The 22,154-nt window shown below is 42.9% G+C and overlaps 1 protein-coding gene across 1 annotated transcript; it reads left to right on the plus strand.

Annotated features, from left to right (window-relative positions):
• The first annotated feature begins 20,145 nt into the window (after positions 1–20,145).
• TMEM158 (transmembrane protein 158) lies at positions 20,146–21,919 on the plus strand. The gene has a single exon (XM_068204347.1). It carries the CDS (start codon positions 20,317–20,319, stop codon positions 21,316–21,318), a length of 1,002 nt encoding a protein of 333 aa, XP_068060448.1. The 5' UTR covers positions 20,146–20,316; the 3' UTR covers positions 21,319–21,919.
• Positions 21,920–22,154: the final 235 nt, after the last annotated feature.

Below are 22,154 nucleotides of genomic sequence, written 5' to 3' on the forward strand. Positions count from 1 at the left end.
TCCCTTTTCTCTGGAATCACAGGAATCTTTGCTCTTGTTCTCTGCTTTTCCTCACCCCTGCTTTCTTTTTTCTTCCCCTCCAAGGTTTTTTTAACCAAATATGCAAATAGCTATCAGTCCAAATTATGCTGTTTGCACATGCCTGCACTGAATAAGAAAATGTCTGCTTGTTGGGAAAGGAATGGAAATAAAATTAAATACCCCATCTCCTAGCAAAAATTAAGCTTCTTTAAATGTATGATAAGAACTTACATATCTCAATATAGTTATGGCACATTTTCATCAAAATAATAAGATTTTTTAGGTAATTATATATGTCTTATAGTTATTAGGTAGAAACAATATTTTCATCTTACAATATTTTACACAAGTCAAGCTCCTAATAATAGAAAAATAAAGACACTTGAAATAATTTGGAGTTATGTGAGTTACAAAAGGTGTCCTCGGCAATTCAATTGTCTGTGTTTTATGTATTTAGGTTTTTGGCAGTAATACCTTTGGAATCCAGCAGATTTTCTTGCTTTCGTAATTTCTTGGTTGTTTCTCCTTTTGCAAGCCAAAGATAAGGATTGTAAGCACAGGAAAAAATTTTCACCTTCCATTTGTTGCAGTTAAAAATCAAGCTTATTCCATAAAGCAAGCACAGGATTTACCATTGCAGCACAGCTACCCAGATTCCACATGGGAGTGTGATCAGAGGAGCTGAATGTCCTATGTGGGCTACAGCAAAGGAATTTTTCAAATGCAGGCACTCAAATTGTGCTATAATTTGTCTATGGAAGAGGTTATGAACACATTCTTTTGTTTAACAGACCAGCATATATCAAGGATATACTATAAATTAAGTAACACTGACTTAGGTTTCAGTGTACTGCCAAAAATAAGTAAACCGAGTACTCTTAGAATAGAGTATGAAAGGAAAAGCTGGACTGAATCTGATGGTACAACTGAATCTATCAAATTAGCAATTTAATCATTCAGTAATCAGGAATACCAACAGTGTTTATGCATACTACAGAAGAGGTGAACTTGGGAAGAGATGTCTTATTACAAGAACCAAGATAAAAAGCAGTATCTAGAGTGCAAAAAATCATCATATCATCATTAAACGGTAAGAGAGATCCATTCGATGTTCAGCAAATCCCCTTAAATATTGGCAAACATTTCTGGGTCATGCCAGTTTTCCCAAGTATAGTTATAAATATGTAATAAGGTATGACTGGAAATCTCTTGCCTTTGGAGAATTATAGGAAACTGTTTACCTTATAGCATTGAAATCACAAATGAAGGTTTTTCAACTCACAGTGCAGCAAAGGAAATGGGTATGTTAAAAATAAAAACTCAATCCTCTTTCATTCTTCAGATATCCTGTAAGAACAACATTGGGGTGTGGGGTGACTCATTCAAGGAAGTCTTTGTCTTGGGTTAAAGAAACAGAATAAGCTCCTTAATCTTCTGCAAAGTCGTGGTGGACTGGCTTCAAAGAGCTCTTCTTCAAAGAAAGGGACATTGTTTTTCACTGACTGTGGCAGAAACAACCCCTTTAGTAGATAACAGGTGAGTCTGCTCCCTGAAGACTGTGAACCATTTTTCCTCTGAAGGAGAAATGATCAGATCATAAAATGTATATACCTATATATGCACATACATACTCGCAGAAATTCACTTTGCAAACAGCTGTACCATTCCAGCTGCCTGTCACTCCAGTTGTATTGGTTGCCACTGCTTCAGCTCTGCCAGAGGAAGGGACCTTGTGAATGTTCCCTCATCTGCTTCAGAAAAAAATTTTGCTGGGGTCATCTTTCTTCTAAGGATGAATATGTACCAACAGCCACAGGCAAATTAAAGAAAGCTGACAAAGCAGAGCAGGGGGCAGGCAAACTGGTACTTCCAGGTGCTGGGCAACTCTGAGTCTCCAGACAGCCAGGAGCAGAACCAATGCTCTTCTCAGGCAGCACTGCGGGAACCAAGAAAGAACAACTGCCCAGAGCCGTGGGCAGATATGGGCACAAGATGAAGACTGGGAGCTCAATGTACAGCTGACAGCATCCTGATACCCAAGAGTAATGACCTTGTTTGGAAAGCATCTCTGAGTCAAACCTGGGGCATTTGTAGTGATCTACTAAACACGCTGCTGAACTATGACGACAGCCAGAGAACTTGCATTAACATCACCACTACTGAATAAAAAGGGACAATAATTAGTATGATACTCCATTCAGAAAAATAATGTCATACAATTTTTGATATTTTTTTTTCTTTTTCAAAAATAAGGTCTACCTACAGTGAACAGGCAGGTTTTCATTGATTTCCTAATCCTTATGTATTTTCCCTTCAACTAAAATCAATGTTATTTTAGATTTCATTTATCTGGTTTCTGTTTACATTTTGTAAAATCCACTGTTGAGTTACAACAAGTGTTACTGTGTAGGTTTCTGATTTACTAAACTATAAATAGAGATATTTCCTTTCCAGATCCTGTGCAGTTACTGTAACTGCTCAACGTTGAATGTTTGGTTTGTAATGGAAACTCTACAGGGTGATATAAATATACAACAGGATAATCTGATATAAATATACCACAGGAGAGCCACTATTTTGGAAAATCTAGATAAATCCATCAAGAAACACACAAATATAGGCATTAGATTACATAAATCTAAATAAAGAATTAGATTATCTCTTCGTGTCTGGTTCTGATGGGATATAAGCAGGTGTGTCCAGCAGTAAATAGGAATTTGTTTCCTCCTCTGAAGAAAGGGAGTAAAGTTTAGGAAAGGAACTAAATAAAAACATCAATGAATGGAAATAAAAGCCTGAATTCATTAGGAGGTTGGACATCAATATTAGTTCAGTAAAGACTGTGTTAGGTTTCACAAACTCTTCCAATATTCCAAGACCAAAAATGCACTTCACAAAGCCACTTCATTCTTGAGATTTCTACAGGCATTTTTATGTCTTTGATTCCATCCCCTCATGAGCTTTACTTGAAGTTTCAGCTCCACAAATGCCCAAGTCTAAATAATAGAAGTGAATTGATCAGAAATTATACCTGCTGTTTACTCTCACCATTCGCCTTTCACATACTTTAGAGTAACACACAAAAAAAAAATCTGGTTGGTAAAAATGGCACAGGCCTTCCTTAAAAGATTTTCTTCCCTTGAAAGGTTTTGTATAAAAATTTTGATAGCCCCAACTGATGGATCTACTCCAATTAGTAGAAAAGTTCCCTGCTGTCTGTAATTCTGGAGCTAAAAGTGAGGTGAGTGGAACTAGACTTTAGATGAATTTCCTAACAAAACAGATTTCTATTTAGCTCATCTGTAAGAATAATTTTGAAGCAAACAGATCTGCAATGAGGCCACAATCTTAACTTTAGAAGAGATTATTTCTATCTCATTTTCTTTGCTCCAGAAGTATCAGTCCTCATGCAATGTGTTCCCCTTTCTCTGCTGAAGGCTCAGGTATCTCCACAGCTGCACAGCCTTTACCCACCTTTGTGATCCCCCCACTGCATGTCCAGGCTGGCTTCATTTGAGCTGGGCACAGCAGCTGCTCTGGCATTGTGGGCTGAGAGAAATGCAGCAGCACTGCTCCATGTGCACAGGGTGCTTGTTGGTGGGGCTTCATGCCCCTAAGAGCCTTGCTCAAACACACATCCCAGCTGCAGTGCTGTGGCTCTTGTCATCTCACGGACCAACACATCCCCCAAGGGAGACCTCATGTCTCTCTCTGTGTGTGCCCCTCATTCAATCCATTACTGCAGTGCCCTTGCCAGTGACTCACTGTACTTGTTTCTCCGGCAGGAACGAAGCTTCAAGAAGGCAGAAAACTAAAGCCATTGAGATCTCAAATCAGTCAACTCAAAATATTCTGTCATTTCTGGGAGAAATCTGCAGTCTGTACTAACCCTCAAGCTCAATAATATAACAAAATAAATTAGCTCATGGTGAGCACTATTTTGAAGTGACTAGTTCATTATCTCCTTGCCTAGGGGAGAGGATTGACAAAAGGAAGAAAGATCCAGATATTTTCTGGATTCTTCCTTGAGATAAGTTACAACTTTAATTAAAAATGTTGCCTGGGAAGGTGGCTGCAGTGCAAAGCCTCTGTTGGAGCCCAGAAAGGAAAACGTCTGTCTCCTCAAAGGGTAGCTGTGCACATGTAGACTATGTACTGCTCTCTCTGTCTTGATTTGGAATGGTGAAAAAGAGTTATATTTATTTTTTAGTTTTAGAATTAATTCGGGGAAAAAAAAGCACTGCTGAAAAACCAAAAACCAAAACCCACTGTCTGTCAGCCATGGTGAGTGTCCCAGAAGTGGTGTTGTTCCACAAGCAGCCCCCACATCACCAGGTGGCTGTTGGCAAGGCTGCAAGACACTCCTCCCCTTCCCCACGTGTACATCCAGCTCCACCTACATGGCCTTCCCCTCCTCCACAGTGCTATTTGCAGCTGGAGTCAAGGCCTTGTGTCCATGTGCATTCTAAACTGTCCTTTCAAGACAGGCTGGCAAAGGAAACACCAGTCTTGGTGATGAACGAGCTGGTTTTGGAGGTGGCACCTGAGCTGGAAGGAGCACCCAGTGATTTAATTCCAGTGTAACTTCCTGTTGAAGTCATGTGAAATACATGCATTTTGTTAATTTTTGTCTATTTGGGGACCTATTTTGTCTATTTTCTTCATCTAGAATAGAGATTATATTTCTGGGACATACAAGCGTCTGCCTGGGTATGGCAAATGGGCAGCACCATGAGTGCTGCTTTGATAGAGCCAACAGTAAGTTTTTACCCAAAAGACCCTGAAGAAATTAAATGTATGTGAGGCAACAGCTGCTTGCTTGCTTGCTTGCTTTCTTGAATGCCAAATGCAATTCCAATTCCTTAATTCCTCAAAATATTTTCAGTGATTTCTGTCCTAAAGCTCTTTGCTGCTATCATCTGCTTCTTCATAGCTAATGCAAACCGTCACAAGTCTTCTCTCCTGGGGCAGCATTGCTGATAACTTTCCAGGGCATTCAAGATGGAATGCTGATTCCTAAATTGATTCCTTCTGCTTATATAAAGTTTGCTCCTTTTGGGCAGTTGTGATTATGTTCGTGATAAGTGCTTATTACATGGGTTCTTCCTTTGCTTGGGAATTAATGTATTAGAGGCCACAGATGTGCAACACAAAACTGTAAGTCCCTTCACATCATGAGGAGGTAGTTACATTATCAAGCCTTCCCATCCCTTCAGGCTTACTGGTTACACATCCAGCAGAACATTGCAAAGTTGATTTTGAAGCAAGAACAGCCTAATAGCGGGTTTAGAAAACAGGAACTAAAATACTGATCTCATGACGTGTCATAAAAGAGTGCAGCACCAGATTATATTCACTTGCTTGGCCTGACAGATAAACTATAGGTATTTAAACTACAGGTATTTAACCTGCTGGATCTTCACAAGCTCAGGAGTTCCATTCATGTTCATCTCACTGTACTAAACATGCTAGGAGGACAAAAACTCTGTGACCTAGAGCCCAAATCCAGGAGATGTGGGTGCTGTAGACTGCTCCCCACTGTGATTAATGCTTGTGTGTACAGATGAGAGCTCCAGAAGAGACTGTTTTCTGAAAGCCATGTCAGCAAGTGGATGACAAGTGAATGATAGATATTTCTGTAGAAGCAATGGTGATATTAGGACTGGGAAATTGCTAACACAAGCATTGGTGTTATACACTATATCCAAATTATCAACAGATTTGCTGTACTGGGATGATGTACAAAAACTGATTTGGCCTTTTTTACAGATACTGGCACAGGCTACTGCTTAATTGGGTCATTTTTTGCAGTGTAGTGAGGATGCATTCAGTCACTCAGGTGGCAGTAGGTTACCTAGCATTTAAGAGTTTAAATAATTGCAAAGTCACAGGGTCTTGACAACAAATACCAAAAAGGCCACAAATGATATAAGTGACGAATGGGGGGAAATCTCAGTTCAGTAAAATGTGAGCTTTCAGGAGCAGAATTTCTCTTGTAACTTATTCAGTACAGTATTTCCCCTTCAGTTTTTGCTTTTTTACATTACTTAAGACAAAGAAATAGCATTAATTCATCTTTGAGATATCAGGTTATCCACAGGAAGATCTAAGCTATCAGAGTATTTTATATACCATCAGGCACAGCTATTCCTGTGATATATTGCCCTTTTCTGTGAGTCAATAATAAACAAATGCATCATATTTTTACTCTCTTTTCAAAACATAGCCATAATTGATTCTATTTCCTTGAGGGAAAAAAGAGTGCAAATAAAAAGAAGTAGCCAAAATTCTTGAATTGGGTAAATTGGCTCAAGCTGCAAGTTTTAAAGCCTTTTCGTGTCCTGGATCACTCTTAATAAATACTATACTGGGCCAAATTAGAACTAGAAAAACTGAAACAAAATGTAGCAAAATTTGGGTTCATATTCTCAAAGACGATTCATTCAGCCTCCAGACTTCAAGTCTGATAAGGCTGAAGTGTTGCAGAGCAACATATAAAAGCTCTGTTCATAACAAGCCCTTTGTTTCACACAGTTTTAATTTGTTGTGGGGCACAGACCCAATGTTTTGATGCTGCAAAATGGTTTGAATAGAGTTTGCAAAAATTCAAGACCTGAGGGTCAAATTCTTTGCTTGGGATATACTCCAATTCATGCCAGATTCCCTTTAAAGTGGTAATGCTACAGCATATCAGAAATAGACCATTTAGATTAAAATGTAGTTTGAATTGAATTTTGGGCAGGAAAGTCAAGGAGCAGAGAGAAAAGAGTTCTTATTTCATGGGAACATATTTATTCCTCCATTTCTCCATAATTTCTGCCTGCAAAGAAAGATTGGTCAGACACCTGCTACTTTGCTGAGTAATACAGGCATTAAAGGCTCCTCTACATCTTCCCATCCATTTCTCACTTTTGAACAAAGCTTCTCATCAAAACATGCATTAAATTGGAATAAATGCCACACAAAAGTCTTCAAATTACACATCTTAGTGATCATCTGCCATCATCTTTAGCCTGTTAAACTCGGGTTCCAAAGGTATGCTGAAGAGTGCTACTTCTAGCTCTCCCAGACCACATCGGTGCTTGCCCTTCACCCTCTGCATTGTTGAGGTAAGAGCATGAAAGAGAAATCTGTTTTGGTTTGTCCATAGGATAATTACATGAGCTTTAGGTGAAGCATGCAGAAAACACCAATTTTATTTAATGATTTGTAAAGTGGTTACATCCAGAAGAAATGGGACACGTTTCTAGATGACCTGGGAACCATTTTGCAGCCTCCACTGGGATAACAGCTCAGCTGCTGGTTGCATAATTCATTTTTATCCTGCCCAGCTGCATACAAAGGTTAAAAAAAGATATAATTAGTCTCATTCTCCGTTCCCACCTCTGGCCCACACAAACCCTGTCTCTTATTCAAACCTGTCATTGTTGGCAGTATAATCCAGGTCTCCTGAAAAGAGACAGCAATGAAAAAAATTATGGTAATTTAATTCAGAATGATCTTTCCTTTGTAGTTTTCACATTACTTTTGCAGATACATCTATTAATAACCTGTAGGAATCAGCTTCTATTTACGTAGCACTTTTCTTCCCGAAGGGTCTCTGAGTGCTTTGGTAAGCTTAGGGATCATTTCATTCTTTCCTGACAAATGAGACTCACTTTCCCCTTTATGGTAAACTTCAGGCAAAGGATGGGGAGAGAAGAATACTGAGCCTGCCCCTCCACACTCTGCAGAGGCGCCAGCTCCCAAAGAGGGGTGCCAGTGTTCAGCAGAAGGTCTCCTGCCCCACAAAGGTATATATTGTTACTCCAGTGCCTGAGGCTCCCTTTGTCTTTCTCTCCCTGCCTCCCCTCTGGCTGCACAGAAGGAGCTCCAGTGCCCAAGGAGACTCACACTGTTCCTGTGTGGTGATGCACCTAGCTCCCACTCCATCAGCACTGAGCTCATCTTGAGCAATGTCTATGGTGTCAAATGAATTATTTATTCAATTTAATCAAAAAGCACAGGAGCCCTCTGGGAATTGTTGGGGAGAGAAATCCCGCATGACTGTTCCGGCTATTTCTCTGTGGAGGTTTTTTGGGCTACAGAAGCACCCACAGGCACCCCCAAAACTAGTTGCCATTGTGCTAGGTGCTGTAGTGACATCCACTGAGTTGTAACTCAGTGCTACCCAGTTAAAGGACAAGAGGCAATATGCACATGTTGAAATAAAAGGAATTCCATCTAAGTGTAGATGGTCAAAGATTGGCACAGGTTGCCTAGATAGGCTGTGGAATCTCCATCCTCAGAGACATGAAAGTCTTGACCAGACATGACCCTGAACAATCTGCTCTAGATGACCCAGATTAGAGCAGAGGGTTGGACTAGGTGGTCCAGTGGTCCCTTCTAATTTACCTATTCTGTGTTTAGCTATTCTTGCTTGTATAGAACAACATGCAGGATGTATTCCCAGATGTTTGCCATCACAGGTTGAAGATAAAGGAAGAAGTGGAAGAATGAAGCATCCTGTTCTGCCCAGTTACCAGACAGGTTGCTCAAAGGATTAGGATTCACTCCAGGACCTTTTCTGACCCCTCCAGGGTCTTTCAGTAGACCACACTGGGGACAGAATACAGAGAGCCAGGAACTGTCTCCCATTCAGAGCTCAGTTGTTACAACGAGCTTCAAAATTACTCAGTGCATTGCTCAGTTTCAGCCTGGCTTTTATAGAAAACTCACAGGAAAATGAAAATAAGCTTTCATATGAACATAATATTATCTGTAAACAATACAGAGAGAAGTGTTATGTGTATTTATGGTGTCCTCCTGCCTCAGGTATAGGCGTTCAACTCTTGGAACAGTTTCATGTGCTGCCTATGTATAAGAGCACTGCCAAAGTTATCATCCGTATATTTTTCTAGTGCCTCTAGTAAGTGCTTTGAAGTGAGCTGAATGGATCCAGGTGCAGTCATACTACAGGTATACCATTTATACAAACAGTGATCAACTTCAGTGGTAAGCTCCTGGAGATCTTCATTTAGTGCTGACAGTCCCTGTAGGACTCAGGAGTAAATACTTTTTGTGAAACAAATACATTTTGAAGGGATTTGACTTCAAAAGCAGTTTCTAGTAGCTGAAAAACATGACCCAAAAAATTACTTCTGAAATCACAGAGAACACCATTATTTCAGCAGGTGCCTGGCCATATTGCAAATGAATTAATGGTCTCAGGCCTCTCCACTCTCCCTGTCTTAATCAGAAATCTGTCAAAACCAACAGGATGATGTTGATATAAACCTTGTAATCTGGCCTTTGGAATAAATTGTTTAGCATTCCTATCTATACCTTTTTGTAGCCTTGGCACACTGGACACAGTATATTATGAGGACTACAGGAATCTGACCATCTGTGAGTGACCAGATGCAAAATCTCTACAAAGAATTTTTCTAACAAAGCTAATAATCAGGGCAGTGTTAGGTGTGTAAATGAGCCAAAGGCATGGCCTGTAAAGTTGGTGCAAAACGTGTCTTTGTCAAAATCAAACCATTTAATGACAACTTGCAACTTTCTAGTTCAGTTTTCAGTGATGCAACCAACCCTTTCACCTTTTTAGTTTTGTTGTGATCTTGTAGAAATGCTTAGTTTAATAAAATGCTTTTGGTGTTATTGCTTGATCATTGGGTTTTGTATGTATTATCTTCTGTATTTTGTATTAAATAATTAGATAATATATAAACATGATATTGCAGATGTGGGATATTTGAGACATTAATTTGATGAAAAGTCTATGCAAAATTAATCAAGATAGTACAGCTGGCACAAAGCAGTTTCTGTTATTGACATGACAGTAGTAAGCCAGCTCCTTAAAATCCATATTTCCATAGCTTGGAAACAAATTTCATTTGAATTTTAATTTCCTGAGGAATTTAATTTTTAATTTCTACCTCAGAATGATTTTATAGTAATTTATTTAAGGTCAGAATGGCCTGTGGAAGAGGCCTCACCCTAAACCATTTCTAATTATAGTAAACAAGAATTTTCACAAAAGAAGCTCTACTGCCTTGAAACTGTTTTTGGTTTTTTTTTTTTTTTTTTTTTGCCTTGAAGATGCCTTTTTCAAACATATCTCAAGCTCCTCTTTTCAAGAGTGACACAAAAAAACCCAGTTCTCATGTCAAATTTTTTTCCAAGGACTGTTACAAGACCACCTGTGTCAGTTAAGCTTCAGATTCAAGTTATATGGACAATTTTGCTTAAATTATATGATTTTCTTTTACCAGTGGGGAAATCCTTATACCGTATCATGTCAATATTTGATGCTTAAAGACACTATTTTGAATAAGGAAGTAACACTACAAAATTAACCGTATAATTTTCACTTATCAGTAGAGCCTCAGTGAATCCTGTTCATTAAACTCATCTTTGTTCCTTATGTGTCTGTTCAAAGGTATAATATTATGGGACAAAAATAGCATCAGCATTTGTAAAATCTCTAGAGAAAACCAACTACCGGTGTACATGACAACAGGGAGAACAGCTGGAGAGCCTAATACCCACCTCCTCCGACCACATAAAACCCAAAAATTCTGCCAAACTCAGACTAATGCTCCATACTTCTCTCTAATTTTGTTCCTATAACATGATTTTCTCTGTAAGGCACAATTTTTTTTTTTTGTTAAATAACGACACTGAGCTCTGTGTTTCCCCTTATGCAATTACCAGTTTAACAAGCAACTACTTTTACTTAACATTCCTGAAGCTTCTTTCTTATCACCACCGACATATCAAATCTGTCTTCCAATTTGTAGGCTAGAAGCAGGGAGAATAGAAGTGAGATAAAAATGCCCCTAAACTGAGACTGTGCTCCTCATCTCCTAGGACCAGCCACCCAGTAGGCCCATTTAAGCAGAGTTGCTGGCAGAAAGTGAAAATTAACTAAAACAGGTCACTTTACCCAGTGAGAGATGTCTAAATTGGAGTCCCAGTTAGGCTATCTCAGAACTGGTAGGTACAAGTCATAGAAGAGAAAGACTGGGAGTATTGGTTCAGATACTGCAGGCAGAAAACCTGTGCTACCTGGGGAAACTTCTACAGCCTCTAAGCATGTGAGTCAGGGTCCAGCCTTCTGGATTTGACATCAGTGTATTAGAAAACAAAATCTCTACAAGGATGATAATGCAGCAAAGTTGAAAACAAAAAGTCCAAGAATCACAATGGGGTTTTAAAAAAAGTTATATTGTTACATTGTACATATTATATGCTGCTCTGCACATAAAGGCTCAGACATCCATTCAGAGGTACTTCAGAAGTCATGATCAGTGGATTAACATTTATCACTTTGTATCACAGAGAAGCCATCTGTTTTACTGTAGGCAGGAATACGCGTATTGGCAGACATCCGTGTCGAGATAAGCATCAAAATCCAGTGCAAAAGCATGAACACAAGAAAGAAAATGGAGGAACTTGTAAACCGGGATAGTCAGGTAATCCTGAATCAAATTTCTGAGCAAACTGTTTCCCTGTGCAATATAATACTTTCTCTTCTGGCATTGCACTTGTACATATGCAGTAAAGCTGGGAAAACAGATTTTGATCTAACCTGCTGCTTGCAGATGCTATTGATCTGGCATGAAGAAGCAAATGTAGCCAGTGAGTATTTTATGTCAGGGATGAGAGCTAATTCAATATTTAAATATGCAGACAACACAATGGAAATAATATTCTCATAAGGCATTAGGCTAATTAAAGTATTATAAACTCTCTCTCAGATTATTCACTTTATTCTAGTGGTCCAGTGCTGTCAGCATCCCTGACCATCATGGCACGTGGAAATCCCATGGAGACTAATTAAATTTTCCTGTCTTGCAATAAGAATACGGAGGATTGTTTTTAAATCCTGTTTTTATGTCTGTGATATTATCCTACTACAATGGATGTAACCAAAAGCACAAATATGACTACGCCACCTTCTCATAACTGCAAGTCTGGGATTTTTATAACCGAACCAGGAAACCATAGCAGTTCCACCAGCACAAGTTTGTTGACTGCAGCAGGATTAGGGCATAGTGTATGGGTATAGGTGAGAAGAGAAACAAAGCCTTCATTCATAGCTAGAGCTCGAGAAGATGAACCTGAATACAGTTATGACAGATTACCACTTACCAGCCTTCATGAGAAGATAAAAACCCAGTTGTCAGCTCTAGTGCTTTACAGAAACACAGCAAAAAGAGCCAAGGGCAATTGAAATGATGTGGGTGATGGACTTGTATATATTAGAAACAGTAGCATTTGACATGATAGTTTAAGCAAGAAATCCCACAAACTAATTTAAGATAAAAATTTTAGGCCTGAGATGTATCCCTCTTTAATTTGCAGAATCAAGCCAAGATGTCATAAATATCCAGGCACACCTTCTAAACCTGGTCAGTTCAGCAAAGAACCAGGCACATAATACCAGAGGCTATATTTCCTACTTGTTTTGTGATTATTAGTTCATGGAAAGAGCAGGTAATGCTGTGTGAATATGAAACTCTTAGAGTACAAGCAGTTTGTACTGCATGTATTTTCTAAGCATCACTTCTGCTTCAGAACATTGGGAACATCTGCATGAAAATAGAAAACCTTTTTCTCTGAAGAGCTGGTGTTCCTCTTCTGCTTGTTCAACGCATCAGGCTTACAGGAATTTGTTCTTACTTGCGTACCCCTGCACTAAAGGTGAGTCTGTAATACCATACAGAATAGCATTTTTGAGTGCAGGGTCCTGCTGAAAGCAATCAGCCACCTTGTTCATATGCTGACTCTGTTGGACTGGGACAGGAGTTCTTTAAAAGTTAGGAATTAAAGCTCTGACTCCCTTGACTTCCATGAAGCTATTTCAGCTTAGCAAAGGTGTAAGTCTTGAGGTCTGAGTGACTCATTATGGCTCATACTGATTGTGGCCATTGCTGGGAAAATAAATTGCATGAACAAACAAATTCCCCGGAAATTAAGAACTTTTAAAATCTTATTCTATCTAACTTTTAAAATCTTATTCTATCTAGTTCTTATCTAACTCAGAAACAGCTGACATTTTTTTGAATATGACATTAGAAACTGTCTGCTGTTTTGCAAATAATAATGATGCTGGACTGATGAGCGGAATGGGAAATATTAGTACCTTCTTTTTGGCAGCTCAGGACTGCTGCCCAGCTGAAGGAATGGGTGGGCATCAGGCTGGCTATATATGCTTGGATGACTAAGCCCCACTCACTGGCATTGACACTTCCACAAAGAGTTAATGCTGTTCTGCTGACTCACTGAGGCAGATGAATCTCATTTCCTGTTTGATGTTCAGCAAAAGTGTCTCACTGGAGAAGGGACAGCCGACAAGGCACAGAAGAGGGGCACACATATAACTACTCTGCTGACCACCAAGTGGTACCTGTGTGCTGCTTCAGAATTCAAGTCTGTTTCTGTATGCCAACAGCTTACAGCAGCTCTGAGAGCCCCAGTCTAAGGTGTTGATGCACAGTCTGGAGGCAGAGAGGAGTTCAGCTTTTACTGCTAATTATACTGATGATGTTGATGCTACTGTACTTCAAATGTAATTGATTTGTTTCATGCAGCATCTCCAAAGTATCACAATTCATCTCAGCTTGCTCTGCTGAAGGTCCTAGCCAAGGACCTTACATCTCCCCTTTGGTAATCTCCTCTCTAGTTACAACATCTGGAGCTGTTCATTCATTTGGGCACATCACTCTTTTTCCACAGTTCTCTTGTCATTTCTCCTCTTTTGCTGTTCCAAATGCAAACTCCTTGTTCTCACTTTCAAAGCCTTTCACAATTTAATCATGCCTCGTACCAGTTCTGGTATTTGTTATCCTTCCACCCACCTTCACTTTGTTGACTGCAGCCTCCACTTTTCCTTCTTTATTCTACCCTTTCTTTTATGGCTGGGAACAAAAACCTGCAGTGCAACCAGTTAAGTCCACGCTGTAGACTCCCTTACAATGTCTCTGTCCTGTATCATACAGCACTGAAGAACCACTAGTAACAGAAAGACAGAGGATGGTCAGGGCTTCACGTTGGCTAAGGAGCTGCACACAGGATCTCCTGAACCCAGATTCTCTTATTCTCACTTATTTTTGGAAAAAGTTCCTTAAGATATAGACTGCCACTGATAATGTCATGCATTTGTGTGTCTTCTGTAGAACAAAACAAGTTTCAAATGACCTGTGAACTAGCTTGTCTTCCTTTTCTCTGGAGCAGAATTGCTTCACAGTCCAAGTGCCTTCAGAGGGAAGCAAGGTTCTATATTTCACAGCTGCACTTCAAAGCCACTGAGAGACTGAGGCAACAATGGATGTAAGCGCCAAACCCACATGTGCTTAGTGCAGACTAATATCAGACTTTTTCACCTGTTTCTTTTTCTCTACAGAGATAAATAACAGTAAAGACAAGCCCTAGAGCCATGTTCAGAACAGGCTGGGAAACAAAGTATTTGTAGAATTAAATGCTTTCCAGGGAGCTATTTTTCAATGTATTATTGTAGTAAATGTTTAGATTTTCCAAAGGCAAACTCATAAAATAGTCATTAAGCAATGCTATTTTATGTACAAATATTTTGCAGAACAATTTAATATGTAATCACACCAAATGTTTTTCCATTCCTGCTACCTCCACAGCATTGGCATTAAACAACTGGTGCTTTACTGGATCTCTTTTCCTTCAAGGATGGCTATGACACCTCAGGGCTTGCTCAGAATCCCAGGGATCATTTAGACATTCAGAACATCTGTGCTTCAAGAACACATGAAGTCTGACACCTGGTCAAACCCACCCTACAATGGCCTTTAGCAACTGGTAGTAACTAAGCCTGAGTCTTGCAATGTGTATACTCTGGTGGGAACAAAGTTCTTACATTGCCCTTTAGTCCTATACAAGGTTTCTTTAAAATGACCCAGATTGCTGCTCTCTCTACCTGCACCATTTAATTTGGATTCTTTTTTTTTTTTTTTCCAACATATCAGATCCTAAATTTGCCAGTTTCAGCCAAGCTCCGACACTGGATAGGTTGGCTGATGAGATAAATGTGAGGCAAATAGGTTATAAATATAGTCTGGCTCCTGGCCAATAAAATATAAAATAAGCAAGCGTGGTAGTTACAAGAAAAAATAAATATAGTCCAAGGCTCAATCTTGCCTTAGCTTTGGAAATTCAGCTGGGAGGAATTCTCACATGAGTGAGGTTTTGATCAACCTGCAAATGGGAACCTAGGCAAGAATATGAATCCAGTCTTCTGGAACACTGTTTCATGTTAAATCTGATCTTAAAAACTTCATTGTAGAAATGGAATACATTTAACAGTCTTTGTCTGTTTGTAGGCCAACTAGACCTATCCAGCCTATATGGGGGGGGGGTGAGGGGGTGGTTTATATTTTGCAATTACGTCAAGATCACCTTCAGCTGTGGAGGTGCAAAGTTTGTTCCTTGAAATACTCTCTTATACCCATTCCCAAAGAATCTTTTTTTCCTGGTTTTTTTTCCCCCTTTGATGTTTCTCTAAAAGCCTCAACCTATATAAAGCATGTTACAAAAAAAGTTCTGAAAGTCTATTAATACATTCCCGTTAGTGTTCTCTGCATATATGTCACACTGATCTTTAGAACTGAAACATTGTTTTTAGTCTGTGCTCGTACAACACACAGTCTAGTGGAATACCAAAGATCAGTTCGTAAGCAGTCCTCAAAGCTCCCAGAGCACTCATCCAGCAGGCCCTCTACCTTACTGATACCACCTGATGCTCTGAAAAATGTTTTCCTGATTTCTAGCAATCGTATTTACAGATGGATTCCACTCTGTAGTAATTGCCATGGGTAATTCCTCTTCAGTACTCCTTCTAGGAGCCCTGACTGGTGGTTGCTTTCCCTTGGTCCACACTTGCATCATCTGTGTGGCTTGCAGACCATGGGAGCCCCACCAGAGCCCATGTGACATCCAGTAAGCAGCCCTGGCCATCACTGCTCAAACCCCTTCCCTTGCCTCACTCCCTCAGCTACACAGGTACAGCTTTTTGATTTGGATAAGGGGTTAAAGACTGTGGTTAAGTTTGGGCTGAAAATGTTTACAGTTTTTTAATTAAATAGGGCATGATTATCAAAGTTACTTTAAAATTGCAGTCATCTGCCCCAGCTGTTGCACGTGGGTCATCTTATGGCTTCAGGGACATCTGTGTATAACTGAGAGGGTGGTGCAGAGGCAGAATCTGCTGCTGATAGAAATGCCTGTGAAACGATGAGCTTAGTGTCTTTACTGAGAGAGGTGTGTTGACATCTCTGGAGAGATTATGCCCTTATTGTCAGCCTGCTTGCCAACTGGCTGCTCCCTTTGTCTGGGCTTCTGCTATTCAAGTAAAAAGTAGTACAAAACCCTGGTTTGTTGTGTGCAGCACATGATCTCTGTTCTCTGCAGATAAATAATTCTGACATTATATAGTAGTAGCAAGCTGCTTAGCCTGAACAGCTTCTGTTACCTATTTCAGAAGCTTCAGTGTCCTTTAAGTATTTCATCACAAATAATTTCTGGCAAATCCACAAGAATACCAAGCAAAAAGGAGGAGAGTGAAAGTCCTGATTACCATACTTACAATCAAAGAAGCACCTTGATGGGTAGTATGAAACATCCCTTAGCTCCTTCCTCAACCAGCAAACTACTGATTATAAATGACTCTTCAAAGTATACATTCCAGAGACATTACATGATCAGTTCACTTCTTAGCATTACTCTGAGACTCTCCCTCCTCATCAGCTGTGAAACCATTAGCCAACCAAGCCTTCTAAATTGTATCACAGAAACATTTTTCCTCAGCTAGGAACAAGTAGATCTCTCAGAAGAATTCCCAGGATGATCTGATCCTACTCCTTTCACAGAATTGAAACTCCTTTTTTTCTGAGAGGACTCAAGTACCAACATCTTTCTCCTGGCCCAGCCTCCCTCTCCAGCTGTTGACTGTGAAATTCTCCTTATTTACCTGGCACTTCTACAGGGATTGGTAACGCATCACTGTACTTACTTGCTCCCAACATCTTTTCCCCTGGAAATTGACAGCAGGAGTCTTTCCACAGAAAAATATCTCTGATGTTACAGCTGCATATCCAACCTTGTACTCTACTACTTTTCCTGTCTTCTCTCCCACATGCAACTCCTTTCAGAAATGACAACCTCAAAAGCATATCCTCTGTCAAGAAAAGTTACACAGTTACGCCCTTTCCTCAGTGCAGAACAACACGAGTTGGCTCAATTGAGAAACACTGCCTGAACATCACAAGATTTTGACTTGAATGCAACTACGGATTTCTTTGTGGAATCGGTACCTCCTTAGGATCAATCTTCACAAGCTGCAATGAGATTTGAGGCTCTGAAACAGCACCCTCATGAGAAGCAATTTTAATGGTACTTGGGCAGAAATACTTATTCTTGATTCCATCTTACTTGAAGTATTTCCCAAGCAATACTTTATTAAAAATGCTTAGTTTAAATGTCACTAAAACAATTCCAAAGATTCTGATAATATTTTACTATTAATCTTCACCCTCCCAACAGCTCTGCAGTCTGTCTTATGAAACTCCTACTGTCTTGTTGCCTCATTATTCCCTTCTAAAATTTTATCATTATAGCCCACTTCACACCTCCTCTACCATACTGTCAGATGCTACTGTGACCTATGGTACATATTATAGTACTAGTTATAGCTATAGAATCAAACCTGTAAAACCTACACTCTGATCTGCCTGTGACATCTAGGTCACCCTTGTCTGGCTCCCAATATCTTTATGCTTCAGCCTCCCAGCCATAAAACTACTTTGTTCTTTGAGATTTATGGCTGAAAACAACAGAATAGAGCTATATAATAATTCTGTTTACAAAGTTTTCAAGTGTGCTGTTATCTCTTTGAATGACTGAATCCATGCAGAGATTAATTATATATGGTAGACCTAGAAATAAAGTATCTGTAAAGGGCCCTGCTGGACAGTGCTTTTCAATCAATGCTCTAACACGCCTTCTGCTTCCTCCACCCACTTGGTCAAATATTCCTTGATGAAGAAGAATAGGTATGAGGCATCCATGCATCTCCAACCTGAAATAAATTGCTGTCTTCTATCTCTTTACTACAGAGGTCTAAATTATGCTGAATGCATTTAAATTTCCTGTGTCAGGTTATCCTTCCTTGCAGAAAAAGAAACTTAGCTCAAGTCTTCCCCCCTCCAATTTCTTCGCAAATACCCCTGACTGCATTCAATTGGATGCTGGGAGTGGAAACCAAAAGAACTGAAGCTCTGCCTGAGAACATTTGCCACCCACATACTGCAACAGTGTTCAGGAGCTAAATCTTATTTATGAGGCTTAGTTTCATTTCCAGTCCTTTGTGCCAAAAATCCCAATGCAATGTAATTTGTGCACACAGTGGCCACACAGTTTTGGCATTACTTGCTACACACTGGCCCTCTCTTAATCTGGTCTTGGGTCTATAGACATACTACAGCCCCACAAATGTGTGGGAGTGTGGATATGACAAACAACATCAAGAGAAGCATGTAGAGACACATTCAACAGGCAATAAAAAATATCAGAGAACTCTAAAATGAGGGACACTGAGAAAGGTATTCACTGTATTGAAACATTTGAGCATGAGCACAGAATTGGAAGCAGACAGCTTGCTTTGAACGTTTCACCAGGCATCTTTCTCTGTAGTAAGCCAAACTATAGGTAGCCAGTACCCTTTGGACAAATTTGGGACTAAACATAAACACATTTTGCTGCTCAGATATCTTTAGAATAGAAGACAAACAATTCTGGATTTTGTCATTATATATTTAGGTTTTAAAAGAAAACCGACTCACTACATTCATGTTGAAAATTTTCAAATTTAAAATTCAATCTCTACCCTCACGCATCTGAAGGACTTGAGGCTGACATTACAGGAACTCATTTTCCAAGGGAGAATGTGTCCATGTGTCACTCTGATGTGGTAACATATCTGACATGGGACCAATGCCAATCTCAAAGAAGAGCCTTATGGACTTCGATTCTACCCTTTGGGAAAGAGTAGTGTACACCTTTTGCATCTCTATTTGTCAAAAAAAGGGCTGCAAACGCAAAGAAAACAGTCGCAGTTCTGGATGCCTGCCAGGATAATGTAACTCTATCCAATCCTCTGCTCCAAGTAAAGACTTAAGAAACGTTCATCATTTGTGTCATTATCTCTGCCCCTCCCCGAGGCTCCGAGTGTCAAACTGCAACACAGCAAGCCTCAAACCGTGTCAAGAGTAATACTGTAACTAGCATAGGGTCACGAAACAAGCCTGGCTATCTGGTCTGTTTATAAATACCATGCTTGTAAAGCAGCCTTTCAAAAACGCTGCCGAATCTCACGGCTACCACGCTTAGGAGCTTTGTGCTGCTTGTAAGCAGACTCCTCGTTTAAATCTTTGCTACAAGGAGCGACAGCGCCCGTCGGATGGGTGGGATGCCTGCGATCCAAGGCCAGGCAGATCCTGGGGCCGAGTCCGGACTCGGAGGGCACAGCTGCGCAGGAGGCAGTCACCGAGTTTAAACTCCCGTTCTCCGCGTCTCCCCAGTCCCGTCCCGTCCCGTCCCGTTCCTTTCCTATAAAGTCGCAGTGAAAGCGTGTGCAGTCGGTTCCTGGATGCTATTCCCGGATCCGCGCCCCCCCGCCCCGGCCCGAGGCGGCGGCGGGAGGGCGCTGCCCGCTGCTTTCCCTTCCCCTTGCCCACCGAGGAGGGGGAACGGCGGTCACCACGGCAGCCCCCGCGGGTGAGACGGCGGCTGCGGAGCTGGGAGGCTCCGGCTCTCCCCTCGGACATGGGCGCGGGGAGCCCGGCGCGGTGGCGGCGCGGGAGAGGGGGACCCTGTGGGGACACGGTCCCCGGCGGAGGGGACAGCGGCGGCCGCTGCCAGCCCGCGGCACGGGGGAGGGAGCGCGGCTGCCCCGGGCCAGCTCCGCCGAGCGCGGCAGCGGGGCCGGGCGGGCGCACGGCTCCTCCCGCCGGGGCGCTGCCGGGCCGGGCCGGGCCGGGGGCGGAGGAGGCGGGGAAGGGGGGAGCCGCTGCCGTCACCGAGGCTCCCGGCTCGCTCGGCTCGTCGCCGCGGCAGCCCCAGCCCCGCTCCCACCCCCTCGCCTGCCTCCACCCTCCTTCCCTTTCTCTCGCTCACTCGGCGAGAGCACTGTGCCTCCTTTCCCAGATGGCAGCCGGCAGCGCCATGCAGCCTCCCGTTCCTCCTCCTCCTCTCCCTCCTCTCCGGCTCTAAGTTAATGCCATGCTGCCACTGCTCTTCCCGGCACTGCTGGCCGCCTGCCTGCCGCCCTGCCAGGGCTGGAGCCCCTCGGCGGCTGCCAGCGGGCAGGAGGAGCCGGAGCAGGAGCTCTTCTTGCCCCCTGCCAACTCCTCCTCCCGCTCCTTGGCGAGCCTCGAGATGGACCTCGACGGGGCAGTGAGCAAGGAGGAAGGCAGCACCGACAGCCCGGGCACGCCGGCTGCCCCTAGCCAAGAGCCTTTCTCTTCCGCTCCCACCACCTCCGGGCAGGAGCAGCCGGGGCAGGAGCAGCCGGGGCAGGAGCAGCCGGGGCAGGAGCAGCCGGGGCAGGAGCAGCAGCAGCGTCCCCAGCCGCAGGGGCAGCCGCAGCCCGCCGAGGACCCGCACTGCAATATCAGCGTGCAGCGGCAGATGCTGAGCTCGCTGCTGGTGCGCTGGAGCCGCCCGCTGGGCATCCAGTGCGACCTCCTGCTCTTCTCCACCAACAGCCACGGACGAGCCTTCTTCTCCGCCGCCTTCCACCGCGTGGGGCCGCCGCTGCTCATCGAGCACCTGGGGCTGGCGGCCGGCGGCGCCCAGCAGGACTTGCGCCTCTGCGTGGGCTGCAGCTGGGTGCGGAGCAGGCGGGTCGGGCGGCTGCGGGGCGCCGCGCCCCAGCCCCAGCCCCAGCCCCCCGCTGCCGCCGCGGCCGCCGCCGCCTCCTCCTCCTCGCTTTCCTACCCGTCTGCGGCCGAGCCCGGCCAGTACTGGCTGCAAGGGGAGCCGCTGAATTTCTGCTGCCTGGATTTCAGCCTGGAGGAGCTGAAGGGCGAGCCGGGCTGGCGGATGAACCGCAAGCCCATCGAGTCCACCTTGGTGGCGTGTTTCATGACTCTGGTCATCATCGTGTGGAGCGTGGCCGCCCTCATCTGGCCCGTGCCCATCATCGCCGGATTCCTGCCCAACGGCATGGAGCAGCGCCGCGGCACCGCCGCCGGCACCGCCACCGCCGCCGCCGCCAAGTAGCCTCTCCCGGTGACTCCCCTTCTCTTCGTCTTGTGCTGTGGAGGGACGCGGGACGGACTCTGTCGCGTTTTTCTCGTCTGCAGCGTGCCACAGGTGCGCGGCGGGACGTGTGGCCGCCTCAGCGCCCGGCCCGGCCCCGAGGGCAGCGGCCCCGAGGGGACCAAATCATATGTGCGCGTTTTATATCTTTAATACCCGTTTTAAACGAACCTTTTAGTAAAAAAAAACCCAAAAAAACCCCCCCAACCCAACCACCAAACAATCCCTCCCCCTCCAGAAGGAAAAAAAAAAAAAAAAAAAAGGGCAAGAAAAAGGCCCCCTAAAAATTCAGTGGAGGAAATCAAAGACCCTCCTATTCGGCTGCATTTGTTGTCAGAGTAGCGTTTTTGTATAGGATATGGTTTGAACGGGTTTTTCCTTTATGGACAGAAAGGAATATCTCTCTTTGACAGAATGGGGAACCGATGGGGTATATATATTGTTACTGCTGAAGCTGAACTTTAATGGACCTTTCACACTTTATTTCCTGGTTGAGATAGTGTGTATTTATTATTGTAGCTCCGCATTATTTGGCTTTTAATACAGAAGTTTTCTTTCTGGAGCCGCTGTAGCCTTTTGTTGGTCTGTTTCCTCCAGGGTGGAACAGAGGGTTTGGCTGGCCTTCCTGTCTGCGAACCTGCCACGAAGCTCCCTTCCCCGAGAAATGGCGTTACCGGGGCTGCTGGTGGCAAAAGGAGAATCCTAAACCCTTTCTGACTGGTGTTTGCCCTATTTGTGCAGCAGATGTGGGTCTGTATGCCTATACCAGGGTTGGGTGGAGAAGGGTGGGGAGCACA

The sequence above is a fragment of the Anomalospiza imberbis genome, chromosome 1 (assembly GCF_031753505.1).
Source record: "Anomalospiza imberbis isolate Cuckoo-Finch-1a 21T00152 chromosome 1, ASM3175350v1, whole genome shotgun sequence".
In the NCBI taxonomy this organism is placed as follows: Eukaryota; Metazoa; Chordata; class Aves; order Passeriformes; family Viduidae; genus Anomalospiza; species Anomalospiza imberbis.

Coding starts and splice junctions, on each gene's coding strand:
- TMEM158 (XM_068204347.1), top strand. CDS start 20,317: ATGCTGCCACTGCTCTTCCCGGCACTGCTGGCCGCCTGCCTGCCGCCC.